We start from the raw sequence: 22,323 nt of genomic DNA, 5'->3' as shown, positions 1-22,323 counted from the left end.
GGTGAAATGACATTAGATTCAGTTTTAGGTTTGGAAGATGATATTCGGAAAGCATAATTAAATGGAAATATTGTTATAGCAGTATTTCCTCATACTGAAAAGGGAAATGATATGGAAGAGAGGACTTCTGATTAAATTAGGAGTGAGGGGGACATTGTATAATTTTTGAGATTTTTTTATTTGGACGGACTGTGCAAGTACGGGTCGGCATGTTATGTTTGTGTTTCTATGAGATAGAGAATGGGATCCCACAAGGCAGTATTTGTAGCCCTTCATTATTTAATATTATAATTAATGATATTTTCTCTGAGATGGGAAAATGGGATACCCTGGGTAAATCACAATATACAGATGATGTAGCTTTGTAGATTAGAGGTATTCATTGCAATTTACAATAGGTCAAACAGTGGGCAGATTGATGAGAATTTTAAGCTTTCAGTCGTTAAAACACATTACGTGGTTTACAAACAGCATTAATAGACTTGCACTTGATTTTAAATTATATGATTAATATCTTGAGGAAGTGTCAGTGGTAAGATTTCTCAGTTTGTGGATGGATAATAAGCTGACGTGGAAGCAACTATCAGTAAAATAATTGATAAATGTAAAGGAGCTTTAAATCTCCTCAGACATCTATGTGGGTATTCTTGGGTACAACATGAAAATCTTGTTTGACCAATTATATTTGTTTAATTGGATCTGTTCTTGATTATGTTCTGGTGCAGTAATGTTGTCTCCTGTTTTGGCTTTACTGATTGCAATGGGACAATTGCCCTCAAAGTAACAGAGGTTCGAGTTGATGTCAACATACTGGATTAATTAGCGGGGGCAAGGTAATGATCATCCTGTTAAAGGTGTGCTGGAGGACGGTTGGGGACATCGCAAGAAGAGTGTTTTTTGTTGTGGGTGGCTGGGTTCTTATCACGCTGGGAATATGGGTGTATTTGATGATACAATCTGATGATGTCCCACTGTAGCTTTCTCTGTAATCCCACCTGGTTATTTCCAATGACTTCAGTTGATTTTATGTTACACGATCGGATTCGGTTCTGTCTGAGAGTCTGTTGGTTCATTAGTATATTAATGAAAGTTATTATCATACAGTAACCATTTTTACAGATGAATCAAAAGATAAGTTTACTGGGGATGTTAGTGTGGCCGTTTTTGTGCGCCTGAATTGCAGATAATGATAAAGAAATGACTTATAGTCATTTATCAGCATAGAAAACAGAATTCTTTGCCAACAGTTTTGGCTTACAGTGGGTGGAGGAAATTGGTCCTAATAATTTGCTCAGAATACATTTCGGTTTTGATGATTCTTAAACAGGTCATTCTGGCAGTAGGTCAGATTGACTGTTGGAAACTTGTCAAACGGTATTTCATATATAAAGTTTGATTTATATGTCTGTACATTATGGGCCCTGCACACCACACTGTTGAGGGAAATGATGGGGTTGACTATTTAGCAACAAAAGCTGTTAAATGTTAAGCTGTGGATATAGACCTTCCACTTAGCAAATTAGAAGCTAAAGGGTTGGTAGTGTTAAGAATTAGGAGCTTATGGCAAGACGTAGGATAATGGACATAAGGACAGACACCTTTACAGAATACATAAACCTGTTGGGTTTATAGAAGAAGGGCTTAAAACAAGGGAAGGAATGATATTGACATGACATAGAAATGTCCACACTATGCTTAATTATGCCTTGTAACTAATCGGAAAACTTCATTCTGTGTCGTGTACATTTTGTCATTATAAAACTGTCGAAACACATACTATTTCAATGTGAAGCGTACAAGGCTGAAGAAAAATCAAATGCAGTCTTCAGTACAATCTTTGGGAGGGTAGATAGTTTTCAGATAAAAACTTTATTAAATTATGGGACTGACTTTAAATTAATTCACAGTTTGAGCTGGAAAAGGCATGTAATAATTGTGTTAAACCTAAGGAAATGGCATATAAGGTAGCAAAGGTGAGTGGGATGTTGGATTATTGGGATGCTCTTAAAATCCAACAAAAGGCAACGAAAAAAGCCATAAGAATGGTAAAGACGAAATATGAGGGCAAACCGGCCAATAATATAAATCAGGATACTAAAAGTTTAGTTTTCAGTTACATGAAGAGTGAAAGGGAGATGAGAGTTGATACTGGACCACTGGAAAATGATGCTGGTGAAGTAGTAATGGGGGACAAAGAAATGGCAGATGAACTTAATGAACAATCTTCACTGTCTTTTCCGGTCAGCACCACCCCCACTTGTCCCATTTAACCTGTCTCATTACGGGTGGACTTTAGGACCCGGGGGAGCTCAGGACCCGCTGCCCGCGGCTGCTGCTGAATCCCCGGTGTTTCTGTTCGGTTGACGGATGCGGTGAACGAGTTAAAATTAATCGATCGATAATTCTCATGTCGTGTTTATTTCACTCCATAGAACCATAGAACACTACAGCACAGAAAGCAGGCCATTTGGCGCTTCTAGTCTGTGCGGAAACTTTATTCCGCTCGTCCCATTGACGAGCACCCAGTCCGTAACCCTCCAAACCTCTCCCATCCATGTATCTATCCAATTTATTCTTAAAACTTAAGAGTGAGCCCGTATTTACCACGTCAGATGGCAGCTCATTCCACACTCCCACCACTCTTTGAGTGAAGAAATTCCTCCTAATGTTCCCCCTAAAGCTTTCCCCTTTCACCCTGAAATCATGTCCTCTCATATTTATCGTTCCTAATCTAAATGGAAAGAACTTACTCGCATTTACTGTCTATACCCCACATAATTTTGTAAACCTCTATCAAATCTCCCCTCATTCTTCTACGCGTCAAGGAATAAAGTCCTAACCTGTTCAATCTTTCCCTGTAACTCAACTCCTGAAGACCTGGCAACATCCTAGTAAATCTCTGCACTCTTTCAATCTCTCCAACCTCTCCATGGATACCTCATGTCTGAACTTTCTGAACTAACCTCCCATGTGGGACCTTGTCAAAGGCCTTACTAAAGTTCATGTAGGCAACATCTACAGCCTTACCTTCACCAACTTTGCTGGTAACCTCCTTGAAAAACTCTTCAAGATTCATTAAACACGATCTACCATGCACAGAGCCATACTGACTATCCTTAATCAGCCCTTGGCTGTCCAAATACTTGTAAATCCGATCTCTCTGATCATCTTACAATAATTTACATACTACTGATGTCAGGCTCACTGGCCTGTAATTACCTGGTTTACTATTGGAGCCTTTTTTTGAACAACAGAATAACATGAACTACCCTCCAATCCTCTGGCACTGCACCCGTGGCTGAGGACATTTTAAATATTTCTGCCAGGGCCCCTGTAATTTCTACTCTAGTCTCTCTCAAGGTCCGAGGAAATATCAAGTCAGGCTCGGGGGATTTATCTACCTTTATTCGCTGTAAGGCAGCAAGCACCTCCCCCTCTTTAATTTACAAATGTTCCATGACACTACTGCTTGTTTCATTTCCTTCCATATACACTATGCCAGTTTCCTGAGTAAATACTGATGCAAAAAAACTGTTTAAGATCTCCCACATCTCGTAAGGCTCCACACATTGACGACCACTCTGATCTTCTAGGAGACCAATTTTGTCCCTTACTATCCTTTTACTCTTAATATACTTGTAGAAGCCCTTCAGGTTTTCCTTCACATTATCTGCCAAAGCCACCTCATGTCTTTTTTTCCTTCCTAATTTCCTTCTTTAGTATTTTCTTACGTTTTCTATACTCTTTACGTACCTCATTTGCTCTTTGTTGCCTATACCTGCTATACACTTCTCTCTTTTTCTGAAACAGATCGCCAATACCCCTTGAAAACCAAGGTTCCCTATGCCTGTTAACTTTGTCTTTAATCCTAGCAGGAACATGCAAACTCTGCATTCTCAAAATTTCACATTTGGAGGCATTCCACTTACTGAACACATCCTTGTCAGGGAAAAAAAAAACTTATCCCAATCCACTCTTCCTAGATCCTTTTTCATTTCCACAAAATTGGCCCTTCTCCAATTTAGAACCTCAACTTAAGGACCAGACCATTCTTATCCATAGTTAACTTGAAACTAATGACATTATGGTCACTGGACCCAAAAAGTCCGCCTATACATACTTCTGTCACCTGACCTGTCTGGTTTCCTAATAGGAGATCAAGTATTGCATCCTCTCTCGTAGGTACCTCTATATATTGATTTAGAATACTTTCCTGAAAACATTTCACAAACTCCAAGCCATCTAGCCTTTTTACAGTTTGGGAGTCCCAGTCAATATGTGGAAAGGTAAAATCCCCTACTATTACAACTTCCTGTTTCTTACATCGGTCAACTATCTTTATACAGATTTGCTCCTCCAATTCTCTCTGACTATTGGGCGGTCTATAATACACCCCTATTAGTGTGGTCACACCTTTCCCGTTCCTCAGCTCCACCCATATGGCCTCTGTAGACAAGCCTTCCAAGGCTGTCCTGTCTACGCACAGCTGTGATATTTTCCCTGACTAGTAATGCCACTCCTCCCCCTTTCATCCCTCCCCATCTATCACGTCTGAAACAACGAATACTTCTATCATGTTTAAACCTTAGGTGGGAGGTTATCTTTTTGTATCAATGTATTAAAAATAAATGATAAATTCTACCAATGAGAATTACAAATTCTCTTACTGAAGGATTCATATTCAAAATAGTATCCAACAAATCAGATTCTTGCATTTATGGGAACTTAGATAATTATTTTTTGTAAAAAAATGTCTGACCTGAAGATATTGCAGTAAGTGTGTATGAGAGAGAGAATATTTGCTAATTAACTTCAAAAGTCATCAATCAACCATCACAAAATAAATGAAAATAAAAATAAATAAATCTGCAAAAAAAAGCAGATCCCCTTAATCACTAAAGCTCTGAAAATTAATTTACAACCTAATGTATAAACCTTTGATTTCTGTCTACACATGCAATCATCGCATGACCTTTATCCTCCTTTACCTCACTATCTGCTCTAACACTCTGGTTCCCCTCCCTCTGCAAATCTTTTTAACACCCCCCCCCCACCCCCGAGCAGCAGTGGCAAATCTACCCGCAAGGATGTTAGTCCCCCTCCAGTTCAGTGGCAAACCGTCCCGTCGGAACAGGTCCCACCTTCCCGGGAACAAAGCCCAATTGTCCAGAAACATGAAGCCCTCCCTCCTGCACCATCTCCTTAGCCACGTATTTAGCTGCACTCTCCGCACATTTATATTTACAGGGACTTTACTCCTGACGCCGGACCCGGGACCCGACCCGTTTACAGACCCGGAGCGGAACCGGAGCAGATTCTCAGCCATTGGTTTACATCTCCAGTCCGCAAGAAAGGATAAAGTTTCCCCGTGAATTTATTCCCGGTGAAGGTGTGGAGATGGGACTTGGTCTCCGCGTTGTAAAATGAAACTGTCCTGGACTCGTAACTGAGATAAACTCCCACCCTCCCGGGGATGGGACCGGCAGCGAGACGGGACCCGGGGGTGGGGCATAAACGGAACACGTCATAATCCCGATATAACACGTCACCATCCCGCCCAATGACCCAGAATCCGGTCTCCGGACTCGGTCTGACCCATCCCTCCCTCTCCACAGACTCTGCGGCGACTCCCAGCCACCAGAACCGATTCCCCGTCACCTCCACCTCCCAGTAATGTCTCCCCGATGTGAATCCCTCCGATCCCAGCACACAAGCCCAGTGTGTGAATCTCTTCCCGGTGTCGGGGAGATTCCTCCGGGTCCGGGTCCATCTCACACTCTTCCGATCCTCAGACACCTCGAGATACGGATTCGCCGTTTTTACATCCAGGGTGACAGAGACTGGGGGGAGAAGCAGAGAATTAGAGAGACCCCGGGGATCGGGGGGGACTCGGAATTAGAGAGACCCCGGGGATCGGGGAGAGACTCAGGCAGCGCGGCCCCGGGAATCGGGGGGAGAATCGGGCAGCGCGTCGCCGGGGATCGGGGTGAGACTCGGGCAGCGCGGCCCCGGGGATCGGGGGGAGACTCGGACAGCGCGGCCCCGGGGATCGGGGGGAGACTCGGGCAGCGCGGCCCCGGGGATCGGGGTGAGACTCGGACAGCGCGGCCCCGGGGATCGGGGGGTGACTCGGGCAGCGCGGCCCCGGGGATCGGGGGGTGACTCGGGCAGCGCGGCCCCGGGGATGGGGAGGGAGACTCGGGCAGCGCGGCCCCGGGGATGGGGAGGGAGACTCGGGCAGCGCGGCCCCGGGGATCGGGGGGAGACTCGGACAGCGCGGCCCCGGGGATCGGGGGAAGGCTCGGGCAGCGCGGCCCCGGGGATCGGGGGGAGACTCGGGCAGCGCGGCCCCGGGGATCGGGGGGAGTCTCGGGCAGCGCGGCCCCGGGGATCGGGGGGAGACTCAGACAGCGCGGCTCCGGGGATCGGGGGAGACTCGGACAGCGCGGCCCCGGGGATCGGGGGGGACTCGGACAACGGGGCCCCGGGGATCGGGGGGTGACTCGGGCAGCGCGGCCCCGGGGATCGGGGGGAGACTCAGACAGCGCGGCCCCGGGGAGTCTCGGTCAGCGCGGCCCCGGGGATCGGGGGGGGAGGGGAGACTCGGACAGTGCGGCCCCGGGAATCGGGGGGAGACTCGGAAAGCGCGGCTCCGGGGATCGGGGGAGACTCGGACAGCGCGACCCCGGGGATCGGGGGGAGACTCAGACAGCGCGGCCCCGGGAATCGGGGGGAGACTCGGACAGCGCGGCTCCGGGGATCGGGGGAGACTCGGACAGCGCGACCCCGGGGATCGGGGAGAGACTCGGACAGCGCTGCCCCGGGGATCGGGGGGAGACTCGGACAGCGCGGCCCCGGGGATCGGGGGGGAGACTCGGACAGCGCTGCCCCGGGGATCGGGGAGAGACTCGGGCAGCGCGGCCCCGGGGATCGGGGGGAGACTCGGGCAGCGCGGCCCCGGGGATCGGGGGGAAGACTCGGGCAGCGCGGCCCCGGTATCGGGGGGGAGACTCGGGCAGCGAGGCCCCGGGGATCGGGGGGGAGACTGGACAGCGCGGCCACGGGGATCGTGGGCAGACTCGGACAGCGAAGCCCCGGTGGCCGACACGAACCTTTGACTCGAGGAAAGCAGATGTCTCCACAAGGGTTTTCCGCTGGACAGGGGAAACATCCTCCCTCACTCTTGCCTGTTGACCCCTGAAAGAATTTTGTGTTTCCATGAGATCTCCTCTCATTCTTCGAAACTGGTAACAGAGAACATAGAACAGCACAGCACAGGAACAGACCCTTCATGCAATGTTCACATTCATTTGCGAGTGTGAAGTGGGGCAGTGTGATGGATTGAGACAGTAAAGGAGGTGATAATGGGAACCAGTAGGGGAGAGATGAATGGCAGATTGAACCAGGAGGGGGAGGGGTGCAAAGCCCGTGGGTGAACTGTGTGTGTAGACGTAATAAGAAGCTGGAGGGGGCAAAGATGGGAGTTCAGGATGGCTTTGTCCCCTTTCCCACAACCCCATCCCTCGCAGCCCCTTATTAGGACAGGGGATGAATGTGCAGGAACCCTTAAGCAACACAGGTCTTGATGAAGTGTTTCTGTCTGAACCGTGGACTGTTTACTCTTTTCCATAGAAACTTCCCGGCCTGCTGTTCCCCCAACAATTTGTGTGTGTTGCTCTGCTTTAAATATACTCAATTATTTGGCCTCCACAGCTGCCTGTGGCAGATTCACTATCCTGTGGATAAAGGAATTCCTCTTCATCTCTGTCCTAAATGGACATCCCTATAGTCGGATGCTGTGCTTACCGTTCTCGACCCACCCACATCCTCCCAACATGAACTCTCCCCCGACAGGAGTCAGAGAGATCTGGCGAGACCGTTCATCAGGACCTGTGTAGCTTGGATTACCAGCATCTGCAGATTTTCTCCCGTTTGATTTTTAAAGCAGAAGTTAATAAGTAAACTTCTTGATTAGTCAGAGTCTCAAAAGTTATGGGAAGGAGGCAGGAGAATAGGGTTGAGAGGGATAATAAATCAGCCATTCTTCTAAACTCGCGTGAGTACAGGCCCAGAACCATCAAACACTCCTCATATGTTAACTCTTTCATTCCCGGAATTATTCTTGTGAATCTTCTGGACCCCCTCCAATGCCAGTACATGTTTTCCAATAGGAGGGACCCAAAACTGCTCACAATACTCCAAGTGTGGTCTGAACAATGCCTTATCAAAACCTCAGAAATACATCCTTGCTCTTGTACTCTAATCCTCTCGAAATGAAAGCAAACATTGAGTTTGCCAATCTTACCACTGACACAAACTGCAAGTTAACCTTCAGGGAATCCTGCACAAGGACACTCATGTCCCTTTGCACCTCTGAATTTTGAATTTCGCCCTGTTTACAGAATTGTCTCTGCTTTTATTCCTTCAATCAAAGACGTACCTGCCTAAGTTTGTACCTGCCAAACTCTACCTGTGCTACAAGATACTTATTCCGTATACTGGTGCATTCAAATAAGACCATAATACAAAGCAGCAGAAGCCGGCCATTCGGCCCTTCGAATCAGCTCCACCATTTTATCATCAGCTGATCAATTCTCCCATTTATTCCCACTCCCCCACCGTCTCACCATGACCTTTGATGCCCTGGCTACTCACATACCTATGAATCTCTGCTTTAAATACACCCAATGACCTGGCCTCCACTGCCGCAAGAAATTCACAGATTCACCACCCTCTGGCTAAAAAAAATTCTTTGCATCTCCCTTCTGAATGGGCGCCCTTCAATCTTTAAATCATGCTCTCTCGTACTAGACTCCCCTATCATGGGAAACAACTTTGCCACATCCACTCTGTCCATGCCTTTTAACATTCGACATGTTTCTGTGAGGTTACCCTCATTCTTCTAAACTCCATGGAGTACAGTCCAAGAGCGGTCAAATGTTCCTCGTATGTTAACCCTCTCATTCCCGGAATCATTCTAGCGAATCTTCTCTGAACCCTCTCCAATGTCAGAACATCCTTTCTTAAAGAAGGAGCCCAAAACTGCACACAGTATTCCAAGAAAGGTCTTACCAGTTCCTTATAGAGCCTCAACATCACATCCCTGCTCCTATACTATATTCCTCTAGAAATGAATGTCAGCATTGCATTCACCTTCTTCACCACCAACTCAGCTTCCTTTTATAGTTCATCTTTTCCCTCTTAATGGCCTTCTTAGTTTCCTTTTGTAAGCTTTTAAAAACTTCCCAATCCTCTGTCTTCCCACTAATTTTTGCTTCCTTGAATGCCCTCTCCTTTGCTTTTACTTTGGCTTTCACTTCTCTTGTCAGCCACGGTCGCATCCTTTTTCCATTCGAAAATTTCTTCTTTTTTGGAATATATCTGTCTTGCACCTTCCTCACTTCTCGCATAAACTCCAACCACTGAGCACCTTCTCCTTTGTAACAGTAACTGCACTCACTTCTCTTCCCTCGCACCATTCAACACCGGACACACTGCTAGTGTCCTCCACGGTGAAGACTGGTGCAAAATATTTGGTTTAGCTGCCATCTCTTTATCCCGCGTTATTATTTATCTGGCCTCATTTTCTACTGGTCCTATATCCACTCTCATCTCTGTTTTATTTTTTTACAATACTTGAAAAACAATTTGATATTGTTTGCTAACCTGTTTTACAATGACAGGTGTGTAAAAAGGGCCTGAAGGATCATTGGAGACCAGAGTCACCCCAACCACAAACTGTACCAGTTGCTACCATCCGGGATATGGTACCACAGCATAAAAGCCAGGAGCAACAGGCTCCGGGACAGCTTCTACAACCAGGGCATCTGACTGATTAACTCATGCTGACACATCTGTATTTCTATGTTATATTGACCAGCATGTTATACATATAATTCATCATAAATTACTATAAATTGCACATTGCACATTTACATGGAGACGTAACGTAAAGATTTTTAATCCTCATGTATATGAAGGATGTAAGTAATAAAGTCAATTCAATTCAAATCAATTTCTTGTTTATTTTTTCCCGCCCAATCATCCTTTTAGTTTCTCTCTGTAGATATTTAAAAGCTTCCCAATCCTTTGTCTTCCTACTAATTTTTGTTTAGTTGTATGCCCTCTCTTTTGCCTTTGCATTAACTTGTCTTCCCTTGTCAGCCACGGTTTTACTATTTTGCCATTTTAGTATTTATTTATTTTTGGAATACATCTATCCTTCACCTTCCTCATTTTCCCAGAAACTGACACCATTTCTGCTCTGCTCTGATCCCTGCCAGCATCTCCTTCCAATTTGCTTTGGCCAACTCCTCTCTCAGACCACTGTAATTTCTTTTACTTCTCTGAAATACTACAATGTCAGACTTCACTTTCTCCTTATCAGATTTCAAGTTGAACTCAGTCATGTTGTGAGCACTGCCTCCTAAGGGTTCTTTTAACTACTCACCTCTGGTTCAATACATAACACCCAATCCAGTAGAGCTGTTCCCCGAGTAGGCTCAATGACAAACTGCTCTAGAAAGCCATCACATTGCATTCAACAAACTCACTCTCTTGAGATCCTTTACCAACCTGATTTTCCCAATTGACCTGCATGTTGAAATCTCCCATGATTATCATAACATTGTCCTTTTCATCAGCCTTTTCTATTTCCAGTTGTAATCTGTGGGCCTCAACCCACTGACTGTTGGGAGGCCTGTATATCACTGGTGTCAGTGTCATTTTTACTTTTGCAGTTCCTTACCTCAACCCACAAGGATTCAACATCTTGCTGCTGATTTATCAACAGAGCCACACCACCCCCTCACCCGACCTTCCTATACCACTGATACATTGTGTAACCTTGGACATTCAGCTCCCAACTACAACCATCCTTCAGCCACGATTCCGTGATGGCCACAACATCATACCTGACAATCGGTAATAGTGCAACAAGATCATCCACCTTATTTCTCATACTCCATGCATTGAGATATAACACTTTGTGTACTGTATCCGCTCTACCCTTTTTAATTCTGCATCCCCAATGTTCTGATACTAACCCTGCCGGCTGGAATTTTCTCTTCGCATCTGTCCGCCCTATCTGACAGTCTGACTGCATGCTATCATTGCATTTTACCATCAGTCCTATCCCTTCACTCCAGTTCCCGACCCCCCCCCCCACCAAATTAGTTCAGACCCTCCCCAACAGCTCTATCAAAACTCTCTGTGAGAATATTGTTCTCCTTCGGGTCGAGGTGCGACCCGTCCCTTTTGAGCAGGTCATTCCTCCACCAGAACAGATTCCAATGATCCAAGAACCTGAATCCCTGTCCCCAGCACCATCTTCTCAGCCATTTTTATCTGTCAAATTATCCCGTTTCTACCCTCACCAGTACGTGGCACAGGCAGCAATCCAGAAATTACAACCCTGGAGGTACTGCTTCTAAACTTTTTACCAAGCTCTCCAAATTCTATTTTCAGGACCTCTTTGCTTTTACTTCCAATGTCATTGTCACAAATTTACCAAAATATCTGTCTCTTTTCCCTCCCTCTCTAAAATGCTGCGGACACGATTCGAGGCATCCCTGACCCTGGCACCCAGGAGGCAACATACCATTCGGGTGTCCCGTTCACATCAATAGATTCTCCTGTCTGTTCCCCTGACGATTCAGTCCCAGATCACGACCACTCCCCTCTTCTGCCTCTAACAACAGTGAGAGATGCTGATCCGGAAGGGGGAAGACCTGCGTCAATCAGAGTCTGCACTCACAGGGCACATGAAGGACTTGTGTATTTTCCTGACAATCCCTGTCACCACACTGACACCTGCTTTTATTCCCTGCAATATTATCGTCAGTATTAGATTCCCAGCTCCTCTGGTAGATCCAGACTCATGTCCTGGTGTGTTAGTGCAGTGTTCCTGGGATTGGAACACAGTGGTTCATTTGCCAGTCCCGTGTATTGGTTGTATTGTGACCCTGTGCTGGTGTGTTCAGGGGTCTGACATCTCCAGCTGACAATGTGACAGTGATGCCTCCCAGTCGGTGGGGTTGATGTGGAATAAACTTCAGTTCCCCTTCAGCCCAGTAGTACAGACAATCTTTGCCTCAAATTGGAACTAAATTGAGCTTCATAAACAAGGGGAAATGAATCTTTGTAAGTTTTACCTCGATTAATAGCATCAAGCGTTTCTCTCAGCACTGTTTTCAACAAATAGAGGTGATCAAATTTTTCAACCGGTAGGGTCTCATCTGTCACTGACAATTCCTGGACATCGTCATTAATCCTGTAAATATTAAACTGCTGGTTATAAATTGCTATTCTGAACTATTTTACAAATCCATTCAGGGTTTCAGTAAAGAGCCTGTCCTACCTTCTGTTCCGACGAGCTTCCTCCTGAAATAAATAAAACACAAATCGGATTAGACTTGGACTTACTGTCCATATCCTGAATTTCTTCCAAATCATTACAAGGTGTTGAAAATTCCCACTCCCACAGTCACTCACACACATGGACAATACAGAACCACGGGGTAACTTACAAGGAACGTTTCTGAATGTCAGACCATTACTGAGAGGATGAAACTTACAGGGAAGCCAGGACAGGCTGTGCGTTATCATCTGGATATGATGTCAGTGTGATAGGATGGAGGAATTTAAGATCAGTGATGTATGTGATTGTGTGCGGGTGGAGGAAGTACCTCTATTTATGGAGAGACTCGTGGGGAGATGTAATTCCAGATAGATTTTAACAAATTCCACTAGAAATTTAGTGAGTAGGATGTGGAACTCAGTGCCATAGGAGTGGTTGAAATGGAAAAGCAGAGATTGACTGTAATGGGGAGGCTGGATAAACACATGAGGGACCTGAGATTTCGGGGCACTGTTGCTGGGTGTGGTGAGTAGGTGGGTGGAGGATTGTGAAGCAGGAAAATTGAGAGGAGAAAATGGGCCGAATGGCCTGGTTATGTTTTGAACGATTGAACGTTCATTTGAATGTTATCCGTAAAAGTAAAGAGACAGTAATAGATTCCCTAATCTGATGGAAACCGGATACAGAAGATAAGTCTGATGTGTGGGTCACAGTCTTTGTTCTCACTGATTGACAAAGAGACCCTCACACCCACTGCACCAGACACACTCACAGCCTGTGACTGGAAATCGGTGTTAATGAGGGTTTTAGAGGATATTTAATGTAGAGTTAAGGACACAGTCAGCAGCTCTGTGTTATGATCAGAGTAAATAATTTCAGAGAAATTTGCATTCTGTCTTGGATGTACAGAAGTTGTGGAAGTCCAGTTTTGGGACAATAGACAATAGGTGCAGGGGTAGGCCATTCGGCCCTTCTAGCCAGCACCACCATTCACTGTGATCATGGCTGATCATACGCAATCGGTACCCCCGTTCCTGCCCTCTCCCCATATCCCTTGACCCTGCTATCTATAAGAGCTCTATCTAACTCTCTCTTGAGACTTGGCCTCCACTGCCTTCTGGGGCAGAGCATTCCACATTTCCACCACTCTCTGGGTGAAAAAGTTTTCCCGCATCACTGTTCTAAATGGCCTACCCCTTATTCTTAAACTGTGACCTCTAGTTCTGGACTCACCCATCAGCGGGAACATGCCTCCTGCCTCCAGCATGTCCAATCCCTTAATAATCTTATTATTATGGGACAACAGCAACCCTGAATAGATGCATCAATTGTCTGGTGAGAAACAGTTTACTGCCATTTGTAAATGCTGTGTGTAGGAGCAACACGTCTGTTTTCTGTCTGCATTGTATTCTGTGTTACGTGTTTATTATGGCAACTCGTCACGTGATTGGGGACGTGGTAAAAACGAAGGGAATAAGTTATGTATCCGTACTTTGTTCTGGGCAGTTTTGAGCTGGGGATGGGCGGATGTCATTCTGTTCTTGACCGCTGTGTTGCAGCTTACTTTACAATGAATTACCCTGAAGTTTCATCGCTCCAAGATTGTATTTTGCTAATGAAGGACTGAAAGCGTATCTTGGACATTTTGAAATGTCATTATTGGAGTGATGGGAGGGCGCGTCATGCAAATATAACAACTTGTGTGAGGTCACCAGCAGCGGCAATTGATTTGTTAGAATTGGCTGCTGTGCTGTGTTTATTTCAAATATACCACTGTTCATTTAGTGCCCTTTGACAGAAACAAATTGAAATATAATCCCTCACCTTGAGAAACATCACACTGTCTTTTTGATCCATCTGTTCCTTTAACTTTGAGATTTCCTCCTGAATAATCCTTATATTCTCTTGAAGAGCTAGAAGGTTTTTCTCCATTGGATTGAGAATCCTCTTCTCTTCTTCCCTGAGATCCCTGAGTAAGCTCTGCTCTTTCTTAGTGATAATCTGGTGCAGTTCAGCAAACTGGGATGTGACGTGGGACTGAAGGCTGTGTGACTGTTCCTGTTGAATGAAAGGTGAAGATTAACATACTGCACTGCTGTGCTCTGTTTCCCTTTGTCGCTCAGTTCGGTCTATTGGAGTCCATGCTACTTCTGAGTGCATTCCCGTCAACACCATTCCCTCACGTTTTCCTGAAACCTACTCTCACTTATTGACCCATAAACTCCCATCTGATTCACACACACCCTCCCCACCTTTACAGGGTTAACGGTAATTAGCCATTCATCTGGCATGTCCTTGAGATGTGTCGGAATCTCTCGTGGTCACAGGGGGAGCATGCAAACTCCACACAGACAGCACCAGAGGTCAGGATCGAACCCAGGTCACTGGAGCTGCGATACTCGGCTATTCTGCATTAAACGGAGCAAAACTCGACAGTAATATCAGAAATTCCGCTCAGGAAGCCTCACCCGAACTCCGGAAATCTTCTCTTTCTGTTGCTGCTCCTTTTCCTGGAAGTCTGATTTCTTTTTTGTGAGAGAGTCTAAGGAAGATTTTAGCTGATCCTGGAAGTCAGAGAGTGAAGGAAATAGAAACAAAGATGCATCAAAAGAAACAGGTGATCAAACCCGATTATCACACAAAATGCCGGAGGAACTCAGTGAGTCAGGCAGCATCTATTCAAGGGAAATAAACAGTCGGTGTTTCGGGATGAGACCCTTCATCAGGACCGGGAAGGAATGGGACAGAAACCAGAATAATAAGCTTGGGGATGAGAACCAGCTGACAGGTGACAGGTGAGACAACGTGAGGGGGATCGTGGGAAAGGGTGATGTGGTAAACTATGTATACCTGGCTGACTGTTCCTGTGGCTCCTCCCACAGACCCCTGTATAAAGGTGATTGGAGGCACTGCTCCTCCCTCAGTCTCCAGGATGTCGTGTCGTGGTCTTTGCTGCTAATAGAAGCCTATCGTTCGCCTCCTGTCTCCGAGAGTTATTGATGGTGCATCAGGTGATGAAGTGAGAAGCTGAGAGGGGACAGGTGGAAGAGGTAAAGAGCTGGAGAAGAAGGATACGAGAGGACAATCGACCATGGAGGAAACGGCAGGAACTGGGCTGTTTGCGGCCCTGAATGGTGACGAGGGAAGAGGTTAGGAGTCAGGTGTAGCACTTGTCCCGCTTGCAGGTGTCAGTGCCAGGAGGGAGATCAGTGGGGAGGAGCGAGTGGATCAGGGCGATACAGGACGTAGAGCGCTATCCGAATAGAGAGCGGAGAGCTGCGGGGTGCGGAGGTGGGCTGTGGGGCGGAGAGATGCTAGAATCCCGTTGGAGATGGCGGAAGTTGCAGAGAGTTATGTGTTAGTTATTGAGGCTCGTGTGATGATATGTAGGACACAGGAAATGTGTTAAGTGTTAAATTAACGTTAGTTTTTACCTTATAGTTTTTAACAGCTTCTTTAATCAGCACAAATCGATGCTCTCTGTGTTCTTGCGCAGCTGCACAGATCACACAGATTAGTGTCTTGTCCGTTTCACAAAACAGCTTCAGTTCTTCCTCATGTTCCTCGCAGTGACGTTTACTTTCCTTCCCTTTCGGATTCAGGTTTAGATTTCGAAGTTTTTCAGCCAAATTTGCTAAGGCCCGATTCACCCTGAGGGTGCGGTCAGCAAACTCCTCTCTACATTCCGGGCAGGAGTTTCTCTCCTCCCTTTCCCAACACCGTGTGATACAAGAGCGACAGAAGTTGTGACCGCACTCCAGTGATACCGGATCGATGAAGAAATCCAGGCAGACGGGACAAATTACCTCCTCGCTCAAACTCTCCGTCTCTCCTTTCGAAGCCATTTTAACTCCTGGCACTTCCTGATTCAGAATGCTTTCACTTTCGGGGAGCTGCTGATCCACTGCAGTACCGCGATTGTCCACTACGCGCGCTGCAGACTCGGGGAGACTTCTGTAGGGAGAAGCACCGTCGACGGTTCGGGCCGAGACCCTTCATCAGGACAGCTGGTGTGGTGTACTGCGTCCGGTCCTCCCGGTGTGGCCTTTTATATATTGGTGAGACCCGACGCAGACTGGGAGACCGTTTCGCTGAACAACTACGCTCTGTCCGCCAGAGAAAGCAGGATCTCCCAGTGGCCACACATTTTAATTCCACGTCCCATTCCCATTCTGATATGTCTAGACATGGACTCCTCTACTGTCAAGATGAAGCTGTCAGGTTGGAGGAACAACACCTGGGTAGCCTCCAACCTGATGGCATGAACATTGACTTCTCTCACTTCCGTTAATGCCCCTCCTCCCCTTCTTACCACATCCCTGACATATTTAGTTGTTTGTTTTTTTTATCTCTCTGACCATCACTCTGCCTGTTCTCCATCTCCCTCTGGTGCTCTCCCTCCCCCTTTTTTTCTCCCTAGGCCTCCCGTCCCATGATCATTTCCCTTCTCCAGCTCTTTATCACTTTTGCCTGTCACCTTTCCAGCTCTTAGCTTCATCCCACCCCCTCCGGTCTTCTCCTATCATTTCGCATTTCCCCCTCCCCCCACTACTTACAAATCTCTTACTATCTCTCCTTTCAGTTAGTCCTGATGAAGGGTCTCGGCCCGAAACATCAACAGTGCTTCTCCTTATAGATGCTGCCCGGCCTGCTGTGTTCCACCAGCATTTTGTGTGTGTTGTTTGAATTTCCAGCATCTGCAGATTTCCTCGTGTTTGCTCAGGGAATCAACATGGTTTTGCTGGATGTGTTCAGTGGAAATTCTGACCGTTTCTATGTTTAGTGTGGGATCAACAACACATTAAACTGGCAACAGATAAGAAAACGCGGCCATGGACTGTCTAAGCCCGGCTACGAGCGGAGGAGGGTTGGCCGTATGGCCAGCAACCCCATCTCGTAAAAACCCAGTGCGACAAAAACGTCAGCTGAATCTCCAAAGGCCTCATCCCTGCGGTCGGAAGGACCTTCCCCTAGAAGACGATTGAAGTCCTGCGCTGAAAGGAGAAGCTATGTGTCCCCCCCTGGGGTGGTTCACTACTACAATAACTGTGAGGCTTCCTCAGCCAACCCGGCCACTCCCTGTCCAGTGTAGAGGATCCCTGTAGTTCCAATGGTGTCCCTGTAGTCCGGAATGTGCCAGTCGGCAGCATTCCTGTATGACTGGGCTTCGCAAACTTTTTTTTAATGCCAAAGACCAACACCAGTAACCGTGGACCCAAGGTTGGGAACCCCTGCTCTCCGGACATCTCGATGTGATGGCAGGGCAACAAGTTTCGAGCGTCTTTCCCCGAGTTGATGATCTTCCAGCAGCACTCGCTGTCCGTTTTCCTGTGCGTCCTGGGAACAGCCCGAGGATCAGTGAGCCTTCTGTCACGCAGCTGCTGTGGAACAGGCCCTTGCATCTTTCTCCACAGATCTTCGCCAGCCCACAGTCCGCAAAGAGGTGAGTAACCGTCCCGTCTCCACGGCAGTAATCTCGGGGCAGCGCGCTATGGGAGTGATCTCCGGGCATGCAGCAAGGATCAGACAGGGAGGGGCCCTCTCGTCTCCACTGCAGTAATCTCGGGGCAGCACGCTGTGGGAGTGATCTCCGGGCATGCAGCAAGGATCAGACTGGGAGGGGCCCTCTCGTCTCCACTGCAGTAATCTCGGGGCAGCGCGCTGTGTGAGTGATCTCCGGGCATGCAGCAAGGATCAGACCGGGAGGGACCCTCTCGCCGCCAGACAGGTGAGGTCTTGGTGCCTGTTGGTCAGATCTGGTGATGAGGCATTCTGCCAGATGGTCTGGACTGTCTGCTCAGGGAACCACTCCACTGTGTCCATCCAGTCCTTCTCTTGCAGTAACTGCAGGACATTCCGTGCTGACCACTGTCTGGTGTTCTTGTGGTCAAAGCTGCTGGTCTGAAAGAACTGTCACCAATTTCATGAACACAAGGTTCACATGGAGAAGCTTCCTGACTGAGACAGACACAGTCTCACAGGGTATTTACAGGGTAGGGGCAGGAATGATGTTTCTCCTGGCTGGACAGTGGAACCGGGGATCACAGACTCAAAATCCGAGGTCACCTCAGCAGGACTGAGATGAGGAGAAATTTCCCCACCCACAGTGCAGTGAATATTTGGAGTTTTCTCCACAGATTTTCTAAATTAAACGGACATATTTAGGGGCTCGGCGATGTTGGGAACGTTGCAGGATAGTGGTGCTGAGGGCAAAGATCAGCCATGTTCTGAGTGAGGGACAGAACAGCGCAACGGGCCGAATGGCAACGTCTGTTCCTGTTTCTTATTTTCTAAATCACGAGGTTACCTTTGCGCCTTGTTCTCCCTTGGCCTTCAGCCTGTCGGACTGCACAGGGGAGCGGTGAGAGCTCCGGAGATCCATCAGCAGCCGCTGCGGTTATTTTATGTTCTTGTTCTTTATCATTATTTTTGTATTTGCATTTGCACAGATCAGCACTCTGGCTGATCTTTCACTGCCTGCTTCTGTTGTGGTTACTATTCTATACTTTTTCTAAGTATGTCCGCAGGAAAATGCTTCTCGGGGTTGTATGTGGTGACTTATCTGGACTCTGAAAATAAAATTTATTTTGAAATTTGAGTTTCGGGAAACTTGCTTTAATTCTGGGAACAAACTATGATTGACATCTGCAGTTCCCAGCAGCAGCCCGTCCTCAGACACACTCACAGCCAATCAGCGATCAGCGTTGGGAGAAGGAAGTCCCCATTGGTTGACGGGTGTCAGTGGGCGGGACGCTGAGCGCCCGGCGCAGCCGCAGTTTGCAACCGGGACCCAGTGAGGCCGGAGACCGCTATTTGAGCCTCGGGTTTTGGCTGCACCACCGGCGGGTCGTGAATCCTTTCGAAGGCAGAGCTGAAGAGACTGGCGGAGATTCCGTGAGATGTTTCAGCTACACGGAGGTCGCGCGGCCTTTCCCCGCCGAGGATCGGGGCCTGTTGTCTGGAGTTCTCTCCCAGACCCGTCCCTTCCTGCTGGGAGACGGGAGCTGCCCCGCAGCGGCTGCCGGTGGATCTCCGGAGCTCTCACCGCTCCCCTGTGCAATCCGAACGGCTGAAAACCAAGGGAGAACAAGGCGCAAAGGTAAACTCGTGCTTTAGAAAATAAGTAACAGGAGCAGGCCTGGCCACTCGGCCCGTTGCGCCTATTCCACCCTTTCCTCAGAATAGTCCTTTTTAAATCTTTTTATTGATCTTAAACAAACACAAAAATGAAACATGAATACAAAGAGCTTGAGAGTACGTAATTAATAGGTGGTATAAATACAAATAGATGATAATAACCTCCGAAACTCATAGTGGTTACAAAAAATGGAGAAAATAAGAAATCCTCCCCCCCAAAAAATGAAAAAAATCCTAACCGACATGGGCCATTGCATTATGTCAATTATACACAGTAGCGTCAATAACTCCGCACCTCCATCCAAATAATTAAGGACAATAAAAGTAAGGTTTAGTAAAAGTCAGTTTAGCTTCTATGAAAATGTTGAATAAATGGTCTCCAAGTTTCTTCATATTTAACTGAAGGGTTAAAGACAACACTTGTAATTTTTTCTAAACTCGAACAAGAAATAGTTTGAGAAAACCACTGAAATATAGTTGGAGGATTAATTTCTTTCCAGTTCAATAGGATAGATCTTCTAGCCATTAATGTAACAAATGCAATCATCCGCCGGGCTGAGGGGGGATAAACGACTATTATCCACCATTGGTAAACCGAAAATTGCAGTAATAGGATGTGGTTACAATTTGATATTCAGAACTGTTGAAATAATACCAAAAATATCTTTCCAATAATTTTGCAAACAGGGGCAAGTCCAGAACATGTGGGTCAATGAAGCGACTTCAGTATGACATCTGTCACTGGTTGGATTAACATAAGAATAAAATCGAGCGAGTTTATCCTTGGACATGTGAGCCCTATGTACAACCTTAAATTGTATTAGGCATGTTTAGCACAAATAGAAGAAGAATTGACTAATTGTAAAATTTTCTCCCACTGCTCTGTGGGTATAAGAGAGTGAAGTTCTTTTTCCCATTCCTTCTTAATTATTTCTGATACTCCTGGCTGTATTTTCATGATCATATGATAAATGATGGCTACTTAACCCTTCTGGCAAGGATTCAGAGATAGAATTTTTTCTGTAATGTCCATTGGACATAATTTCAGAAAATACTAACATTCAAGAAATTTCTAACTTGCAAGTATCTAAAAAATGAGTTTTAGGTTGGATAGCTGTTCAAAGGACATAAAACTGTTATCTAAAAATAGATCACGAAAACATGTTATACCTTTTGTTTTCCATAACACAAAGGCTTGGTCCATAAAAGAGGGCTGGAAAAAGAAGTTAGATATAATAGGGCTTGATTATTCAAGCCAAAGAATTTACGAAATTGAAACCATATTCTTAATGTATGTTTAACTATTGGATTAGTTATTTGTTTATTCGGTTTAGATAAAGCAAAAGGAAGCGAAGATCCTAAAATAGAAAACAATGAGAAGTCTTGTACAGATTTACACTCCAAATTTACCCATTGTGGGCAAAGTACTATGACCAATTCTTGTGTACAAAATATTAAATATTGAATATTAACTGCACAATAGTAAAATCTCAGGTTTGGCAAAGCAAAATCACCTTCCTTCTTTGGCTTCTGTAAATATTTTTTACTTAATCTACGATTTTTATTCTGCCACACATACAAGGATATTTTGGAGTCAATAATATCAAAAAAAGATTTAGGAATACAAATTGGTAATGCTTGGAATAAATATAAAAATTTGGGTAATAGTATAATCTTGATAGTATTAATTCGACCAACCAATAACAGAGATAATGGGGACCACCTGTTAACAAGTTGCTTGATTTGTTCAATTAAAGGTAAAAAATTAACTTTAAATAAACACTGATGTTTCTTGGTAATTTTAATACCCAAATAAGTAAAATGATCTGTGACAACTTTAAATGGTAAGTGTTTATAAATTTGAACTTGCATATTTAATGGACATAATTCACTCTAATTAAAATTCAGTTTGTAGCCAGAAAAGCTACTAAACTGAGCAAGCAAGGAAGAAATAGCAGGAATAGATCTCTCAGGGTCAGATATGTATAGTAACAAATCATCAGCATATAATGATAACTTATAAGTCCCTTACCCACGAGTAATACCAAAAATATTATGTGATTCACGAATGGCAACGGCTAAAGGTTCCAAAGCAATGTCAAATAATAGAGGACTTAAAGGGCAGCCTTGCCTCGTACCACGGGATAACAGAAAAAAAGGAGATCTTTGATTATTGGTATGAACCGAAGCCAAAGGTTTATAATACATTAATTTAACCATGATATAAATTTTAAGCTAAAATTAAAATTCTGCAACGTATTAAATAAATATAGTCATTCAAATCTATTGAACGCTTCTTCAGCATCTAAGGAAATGACATTCTGGTATTTTAGATGAAGAATTATAAATTATATTAATTAATTTTCTAATGTTAAAAGATGAATAACAGGTTTTAATAAATCCAGTCTGATCTTCAGAGATAATTTGAGGTAATACATTTTCTAATGTAGTGGCCAAAATTTTGGTAAAAATCTTAGAATCCGTATTCAGCACGGATATTGGCCGATAGGATGCACATTCAGTGGAGTCTTTATCTTTTTTAAGAATTGGAGAAATAGAGGCATCATAAAAAGATTGTGGTTATTTACCTACAGTTAACGCATCTTTAAAAATTTTACAAAGCCAAGGAGCGAGTATAAAAGAAAAGGATTTAAAATATTCAGCAGTATAACCGTCCAGATCAGGGGCTTTACCTGAATTCATTGAAAAAGGGAGTGGGTTCCCCTTTCCAGACCCTGCCCGGAGACTTGTGCCACTCCTCAGGGTTATATATGGAACCTCTCGGACAGGGACAGGGAGTGGGGTCCCCTTTCCAGACCCTGCCCGGG

General features: G+C 45.5%; 1 protein-coding gene across 1 annotated transcript; it reads right to left on the bottom strand.

Annotated features, from left to right (window-relative positions):
• Nucleotides 1–5,150: 5,150 nt before the first annotated feature.
• LOC140720142 (zinc-binding protein A33-like) lies at nucleotides 5,151–16,203 on the bottom strand. Its single transcript, XM_073035027.1, has 6 exons — nucleotides 15,793–16,203; nucleotides 14,827–14,922; nucleotides 14,379–14,416; nucleotides 12,153–12,271; nucleotides 7,113–7,244; nucleotides 5,151–5,840 (listed from the first exon to the last, which is right to left on the bottom strand). The coding sequence occupies exons 1-6, from the start codon at nucleotides 16,201–16,203 to the stop codon at nucleotides 5,287–5,289; spliced, it is 1,350 nt and encodes a 449-aa protein (XP_072891128.1). The 3' UTR covers nucleotides 5,151–5,286.
• Between the last annotated feature and the right edge of the window lie 6,120 nt (nucleotides 16,204–22,323).

This window comes from Hemitrygon akajei, unplaced genomic scaffold (genome assembly GCF_048418815.1).
Source record: "Hemitrygon akajei unplaced genomic scaffold, sHemAka1.3 Scf000037, whole genome shotgun sequence".
Lineage (NCBI taxonomy): Eukaryota > Metazoa > Chordata > Chondrichthyes > Myliobatiformes > Dasyatidae > Hemitrygon > Hemitrygon akajei.
Note: the sequence above shows the minus strand (reverse complement) of the source record. Positions and strands in the feature narration are given on the sequence as shown.

Excerpts from the sequence above, each read along its gene's own strand:
- LOC140720142 (XM_073035027.1), bottom strand. The coding sequence starts at position 16,203 with ATGGCTTCGAAAGGAGAGACGGAGAGTTTGAGCGAGGAGGTAATTTGT. Across the intron at positions 12,272-14,378 it reads CAGTCCCACGTCACATCCCA|GATTAATGACGATGTCCAGG; the intron begins GTTTGCTGAACT and ends TAATATTTACAG. Across the intron at positions 7,245-12,152 it reads GCTTGATGCTATTAATCGAG|TTTCGAAGAATGAGAGGAGA; the intron begins GTAAAACTTACA and ends CTCTGTTACCAG.